The sequence below is a fragment of the Cetorhinus maximus genome, chromosome 12 (assembly GCF_964194155.1).
Source record: "Cetorhinus maximus chromosome 12, sCetMax3.hap1.1, whole genome shotgun sequence".
Taxonomy (NCBI): domain Eukaryota; kingdom Metazoa; phylum Chordata; class Chondrichthyes; order Lamniformes; family Cetorhinidae; genus Cetorhinus; species Cetorhinus maximus.
The window spans coordinates 64,761,848-64,769,390 of NC_135890.1; the positions used below are offsets into that span (position 1 = coordinate 64,761,848).

At 44.3% G+C, this 7,543-nt stretch overlaps 1 protein-coding gene across 2 annotated transcripts in view; it reads left to right on the forward strand.

Moving 5' to 3' along the window:
• The first annotated feature begins 3,389 nt into the window (after nucleotides 1-3,389).
• The window catches only part of LOC144687520 (breakpoint cluster region protein), a 598,462-nt gene continuing 594,308 nt past the window's right edge, over nucleotides 3,390-7,543 (forward strand). The window contains exon 1 of one of the 2 annotated variants that reach the window (XM_078553762.1): nucleotides 3,390-5,072. In XM_078553762.1, coding sequence (XP_078409888.1) covers nucleotides 3,635-5,072 — 1,438 coding nt within the window. In that variant the 5' untranslated portion in view covers nucleotides 3,390-3,634. The remainder of the gene's footprint in view (nucleotides 5,073-7,543) is intronic. The other variant, XM_078553761.1, reaches the window with a different exon arrangement.

A 7,543-nucleotide genomic window follows, 5' to 3' on the forward strand; every position in this document is an offset into this window, starting at 1 on the left:
ACCGATCCAGCTTTTACTTAAATTGCCACAAGCCAACCAAGACTTCAGCGGGTCATTCTGTTGCTCAACTGACCTGATCTGTGTCAGAGCACTGTGCTGGAGTAATCATTTGACAGAGATCCATGACCTGACAAAATGGAGAAGTTGACTTGAAATAGCACATAGGAAATAGGTGGCGGCGGGCACATGGGTAGGTGGGAGGGATGTCAGAGCCTGGATGCTGTTGTTTCTGCTCATCTGTGTCCTCACGTTGAACCTGATGTTGCTTCTTCTCCTTGTCCATATTTACAGAGAGAAATACAAAAGGGAAGTTTAAATGAAAAAAATTAACAGAAAATACAAGAAAATAGGGAACAGGAAAGTAAAAACAGAAAAATAAGACAGACATTGAATTGAACAAAGTGACAGGCAAGCAGGCATAAATAAAGGAGAGTGAGGCAAAAGTGAAAAATGGTGAGACCGAATAGAACTGAGAAAGAGAAACAGGAAGGAAGAAAGGCAAGGTGAAAACAAAAGAGGGGAAGAGAAAGAATGAAGGGAGAATGGGAAAAGAGAGGTAGACAGGCAGAAATAAAGGGGATTAGGGCGGAAAAGAAGTGAAGAGGATGATAATGTGTCTAAGAGAAAATCGATTGGAGCATGGACCATGTACGGTTCACTCATTCTTAGTTAAATTTACCTCTAAATTTGTCTCAGGAGGTTGGCATTTATCGCCCATTCCCAGTTGTCCTTCAGAAGATAACGGGTCTTCTACTTAAACCACACAGTCCATGTGGTGCAGATAAGGTGCTGTAAAGGAGGGAATTCCAGGATTTTGACCGAGCAGCAGTGAAGAAATAGCTGAAAAACTTTGATTTTTGCTGTCCAGTTTCACAGTTCCCTGATGGCTCCACAAAATTGGGGGTTAGGGTCCTTTGTATGGACAGTGAGTGTTGCCAGACTTAACCATTGATGCGGTCCTGTGTCTGACCAACAGCATCTCCCAGAGGGAAAGTTTGACAATGCCACAGGTTTTTGCACTGGTTCAGAGAGCAAAACAGGATGGTGAGCTACTTGGAAGGGAACATTAGAGGTGGGGGTGTTCCTACATGTTGCATCACAAAGACTGCTTCAGGAGTCTAGATAGCTCCATCCCACAATATGAGAGCCCAAAATCTGTATTTTCATTTAGTTATCTGCCTGAAAATCTAAAGAGTCAAATGCTGAAATAGCACCACTTTGGCACTTTAAAGGGAGCAATATGAAATGTTTCAGGGTTGGACTCCTTCAAAAACCAGTCTGAGTGAGAAAACATCATTGCATTCTTACAGAAGTTATTGTTCTAGGCTCCTCGCAGTTCTCTGCCACCCCTCTCCTTGTTGAAAATTATTATTTTTTGTCTTGAACATGCCCAAAGAGAAGCTGAAAGGATGAATTACAGATACAGAGGTCACTTGGCTCAGGTCGAAATCAAAAATTATTAAACAGTGTACATTTTATTTATTTTGAATGTAAAATCTTGTGCTTAGAAGATATTACAGAGAAAGGTCTGAGATGCACCGTTCCCAGTTTGTAGCTATGACACCAGATGGCGTGCTGCACAGCAAAGCAGCCATGCTCTAGCCCCAGGAGATTTGCCAATTCCTGTTAAAGTCACTGAAAGCTGGAGTATTAACTCACAGAAAACATTTTCCCTTTTTTGTAAGGCCATTTTCCCAGTTTCCTCCCCTACTCTCTTGAAGACACTGATTTTTGCTGTGGTCCAATTTCACAGTTCCCTCATGGTTCCACAAAATTGGGCTTTGGGGTCTTTTGTGTGCACCTGGACAGTGAATGTTGAGATTTAATCATCGAGTGCCATCCTGTTTTTGACCAACACTATTTTCCAGAGGGAAAATTTGACAATGTCACATGTTTTTTTCCCCCACACGTGCCGAGAGCAATTGCAGCCCTTAGTGCTCCTGCGTGAGACCATTTAACTGACTACAGACTGGGAAATAAACTCCAGTAATGGCCACTTAAAGAGCAGAGGACAGGTAAAAAGGCCAGTTGATCTATCAAGCCTGTGCTGCACTGTTGTAGAGTCACTTCTGCATATCATCTGTGGCCAATCCATTCTTCCCCCCGCTTACCAGAAATCTCTTAGCAGAGGCAAAAAGACAGGCAAAAAATTTTTTACAAAGTTCCTCCCTGATCCCAAAGACATTCAAACAACTTTCAGGAGACCATGTTGTCTGGGAGACACATCCTCTAATATCCCACCTGCCTTCGGCATGGTTATTTTGGTTACACTCAAACTGATCCAATTCGCTTTCAAAATGCTTTCATTAACTGGGGTTCCGATGGCCTAATCAGCTCCACGCCTCATCAGGATCATCAGTCTGAGCATTGTTACATCCCTGAAAATCAGAAAACATTCTCGGGAAAAAAAATATATCTCCAAACTTTTTTTAAGCATAGTAAAATAGTATCTTGCAATTGTAACAATTTTGGTATTCAATACCTTGCCACCTTGGGCAAATAGTTTACTCCCAAACAATAAATATCATTAAATGGTTTATGGTTTTGACCTTGGCTCAGTTGGTAGCACTCCCACTCTTGGCTTTGCATCAGAAAGTGGGGTTCAACTATGCTCCAGAGGCTCCTGAGAATATAATGTAGGCGGATGCTCCAAATGCTGAGGGAATGCTGCATTGTCAGAGGTGCTGCCTTTTGAATGAAATGTTAAATTGAGGCACTGGGCCATTTCACACAATTTGAGGAAGAGCAGGGGTATTCTCCCCAATGTCCCTCCCACCCAATATTTATTCTACCTGCAACACTATTAAAACAGGTAATAGGAACATAGCAAATAGAAAAAGTTGGCTATTCAGACCCTTGAGCCTGCTTCGCCATTGAACTACCAGATCATGGCTGATCTTCTACATTAACGGCATTTTCTTGCACTATCTGGTTATGTATCTCATCGCTACTTGTGGGAGCTTGCTGATTGCAAACTAGCTGCTGGGTTTTCTACATCAAGATAATGACCACTTTAAAAGTACCTCATGAACTGTAAGACGTTTTGGGGCGCCCTACAGTAGTGAAAGGGGCTAGAGGAATGCAAGCCTTTTCTTCACAGCAAAAGCACAGGATTGGGGATGGCTATAATGCCCGAGTTGGAACACGACGGACAGATTCACACGTGAAGAATGGCTACTGAAAGGCTTCCATTGCACACCGGACCCCGACGAGAATCAGTATCTTCAGAAACCAACATTACCCAGATAGCAAAAAAGAGCGGCCAGTATCCCAGGCCGAGCCAGGCCTGGAGCAGCAGCTCCCTTTTAAAGGGCTGGGGTGGGAGGGCGGGGTTGAAGTGAGTTCTGTGGCTCTGATTGGTTGTTGGTGGCATCAATCAAAGGCTGCCTTTCCGCGAGGGAGGGGGCGGCGCTTTGTTTGTCCCGCGAGGAAAATGGGTGTGAGGCGCGGCGCGAGCGGCTGCCAACCGTCAGCGGTAACGGTGAGCGGCAGCGCGCGCTAGCGGGAGTGGGGGGAGGGCGAGCAGCTCAGCTCAGCCCAGCCTGGTAGACAGTAGCTCAGCCTGGTAGACGGTCTCATTGTTCCAGCTGTGGATGGTTCGCCTTTGCTCCCGTTGTTTGGCCGTTCCCGTGCGATGAAAATGGTGGAGCCGGTGGGATTCGTGGAAGCCTGGAAGGCTCAGTTCCCCGAGTCCGAGCCGCCCAAGATGGAGCTGAGGAGCGTCGGCGACATTGAGCAGGAGCTGGAGAGCTGTAAATGCAGCATTCGGAAACTGGAGCTGGAGGTAAACAAGGAGCGGTTCCGCATGATCTACCTACAGACGCTGCTCGCCAAGGAGAAGAAGAGCTATGACAAGCAAAGATGGGGCTTCAGGAAGTCTTCGGTGCTGGGGGAACAGGACAGCGAGAAGCCTCAGGACCACTTACATCAACACCCTGCCCCTGATGAAGGGGAAGGAGGAGGAGAGAAAACCATGTACCACCCTGGGGAGGACAATTCAAAGAGGCAGCCAGGGGGAGAGGAGGGGCTGGTGGACACCAGGATTGAGATGGAAAGCTCGCCAACCAGGCAGAGGGCATCCTCAATGAGGAGGGGGATGGTAACGCCAGAGAGGGATACAGGCCGAGGTTTTGGCCAAGATGGTGAGCAGATAGAGAGGAAGGATAAAGCCGCAGTTGGCACAAGTGTGGCTGCTTTGAGGTCCAATTTCGAAAGAATCAAAAGAACGAATTCCCACTCTGCTGGGGATGGGAAAGGTATGGAGAAGCCTCTGTATGTCAATGTAGAGTACCACCATGAGAAAGGGTTGGTGAAAGTCAATGACAAGGAGGTTTCTGACAAGATCAGTACAATTGGGAGTCAAGCCATGCAGATGGAACGGAAGAGGTCGTTGCACTCTTTCCCTGGTACTGGGGGATCAGCGGAGTACCGAAAGCCTGTGTACAGAGGTAGGTCAACAGACAACAGCTCTGGTTATGACCCAGAGTATGATGACATGGATCTGAATCCCAGATTCTTGAAGGATAATCTTATCCGTGCCACTGCCAATGGAGGCAAACCAGATAAGGTACCTTGGCAGCAAGAATTCCAACCATATGAAAGCATTTACATTGGTGGAATGATGCAAGATAGTGATGGTAAAGCCAGTGGTGTCAGTCTCTGTGGAAGACTCCAGAGCACTACAGATCACGAGAAACATCTAACATGGCCTCGGAGGTCCTATTCACCTGGTGCTGATGATGTTGGTGGAGGGTATACTCCAGACTGCAGTTCGAATGAAAACTTAACTTCGAGTGAGGATGATTTTTCTTCTGGACAGTCAAGTCACGTTTCTCCTAGCCCCACCACCTATCGTACTTTTAGAGAAAAAAGTCGGTCTCCCTCTCAGAACTCTCAACAATCATTTGATAGTAGCAGTCCACCCACCCCGCAGTCACAAAAGAGACACAAGCACCAAGTTACTGTACAGGAAGCAATGATAGTTGGTCTCAGGAAACCAGGACAAATTTGGGCTACTGAAGCTGACCTTGCTCAGAGGAGTACTCAAGAGGACAGTTTCCATGGAGACCCAGGTAACCAACTTTTCAATTATTCAATCTGTTTTCTGAGAAGCTTGAGAGTAGAGATGACAAAAAAAAACTATTGAGGTATAAGCAGCTTGTACTCCTTCACCACTGGGTAGCATATAGTAGGTTGCTGGTTCCATACGCAGTTCCTGTTTTTCGAAGTGTTGCAGGCTCGTTTGTTAGCGTAGGAACTCTTCTAACTATTTCACTTTTGCCTCCACAGTCTGTATCCAAAGCAAGATATGAGCAAGTTTGAAAAATATCTTGGAAACCATACTGTATAACACAAATTATAATTTGTGTAACTAGATGAAAGATTAGGGTCTAATCCATTAGTTCAATTATTCAATTATAACTCGTGGGGTCTTTTTGCAGATTAATATGAGCTGTTGAGGTGCTGATCACTGAATTCAAATCTTGCCAATGATATGTTTATATGAAAGAAACACCAAGTAAAATGTAAGTCTAGGTATTCTCCAATATGTATGATTAACGTAAAAATGTTATAATTGTATAATTGAAGGAGCAGATGTGGCTGTAAAACTGCTTTTCCTGTAGACCATTAATTACCTTTTCTATAGTGCGTTTGTCAGTTATGCAGGCACAATCCTTTCCCAAGGATTGCATTTGCTACGCTCATATTGGAAAGACGTGCACAGGAAGCTGTCATTCCTGCTACAGTGTAAATGTTTACAAATTGAGTTGGCAGTGTGAGGTTACATTGAGGGTATGTGTTTCTGAGCTTTTACACCAGGGCGTGGTCTTTTAATGTGCATTGTGTTTTTCTCAAGTTGTACAAACCTAGTAAAAGTTGATGACGTCCTTTCCTCATCCCAGAAAAAGTTTGAACTGTCTTTTCATTAATGATATATATTTTAAAATGTAATGTATATTTTTTCCACGTTACATATTTTTATGATTGCCATAATTACCAGTCCATGGATTATTGATTTTGAATATTTTGTCTGTTTCTAGTCTTGGCTGCGTTCTGTTCATCTACTTCAAATCACAGTGCTTAATTTTCATTTAGCAGTGCTTTTTGCAAGGTAACCAAAATTATGGCCATTGGGCAAGCCACACACACACACGCAGTCGCAGACAAGTTGTGCATCTGTGAAACAATCCTTTAAAAACAATAACTTATATTTGTATAGTGCCTTTAATGTAATAAAACGCCCAGGCGTTTCAAAGGAGTGTTATAAAGCAAAACTTGGCACCAAACCACAACATGATATTAGGGCAAAAGGCCAAAAACTTGGCCAGAGAAGTAGGTTTTGAGGAGTTTCATAAAGGAAGAAAGGGAGGTAGAGAGGCGGCGAGGGAATACCAGAGCTTAGGGCCTAGGTAGCTGAAGACACAGTCACCATTATAGAGCAGAGGGTTGTGGGGATGGGAGGAGATTACAGAGGTAGGGAGGAGTGAGGGCATGGAGGAAGTTGAAAACAAGGATGAGAATTTTCAAATCAAGCTGTTGCTTCATTGGGAGCAAGGGTAATGGGTGAATGGGACTTTTTGTGAATGAGGACAAGGGCAGCAGTGTTTCGAATTACCTCAATTTTATGGAGACTAGAGTGTGAAATAGTCAGGTCAAAGGCATGAATGTGGTTTTCTCCAGCAAATGAGATGAAGTAAGACCATGTTAAGGGGAGTGTTATGGAAGTAGAAATACACAATCTCACTGAAGATGTGGATATGAGGTTGGAAACTCCCCTTGGTGTCACTTATGACCTCAAGGCTTTGGACAGCCTAGTTTAGCCTCAGACAGTTGCCAGGAAGAAGATTCGAGTTGGTAGCCAGGGAACAGGCTTTGGTTGTCCCAATATTTGATTGGAGGAAACTTCCCATCCAGTTGTGGATTTCGAATAAGCAGTCTGATAATTTAACAATAGTGGAGGAGTCAAGAAAGCCTTAAGGCTAAACAGTTGGGATTTTGACAGTGCAATTTTAAGTCTATTAGGGGATAGTATTTTCCAGACACAGATACAGAAGGTGGTAGGGTTGGGGTGTGGAAGGGGGATGTGGGTGGTGAATGATACAAGCAGGTGATCAGAGATGATTTTATCTGTGATTGATATGATGAGAATAGCACGATCGTGAAATGACGAGGTCAAGGGGGTGAAATATGGGTTGGGAAATTTATATGGGGAGAGAGATTTAGAGAGAATAAGAAGACAATGAACTCAAGAGGAGAGAGAACATGTTGAGTTGAGAAAGAGGTTGAAATTACTGAGGATGAGATGTTATTTGTTGCAGAGACTGAGGAAGGAAAGCAATGAAGATGCCTCGGTGAGAATTTTTATCAATCTTGGGTGGATGGTAGAGGGTGACGAGATGGAACAAGATCAGATGCTCAAAAGAGGAGAAAGTGCCAGAGGAGTGGGGCCAGGTCAAGGTGTGATTTGGTAATGAGTGCCATAGTGCCACCGAGTTGGTCATGACAAGGCGAGTGGTGAAAGATATCACTTAATTTGGGGAGG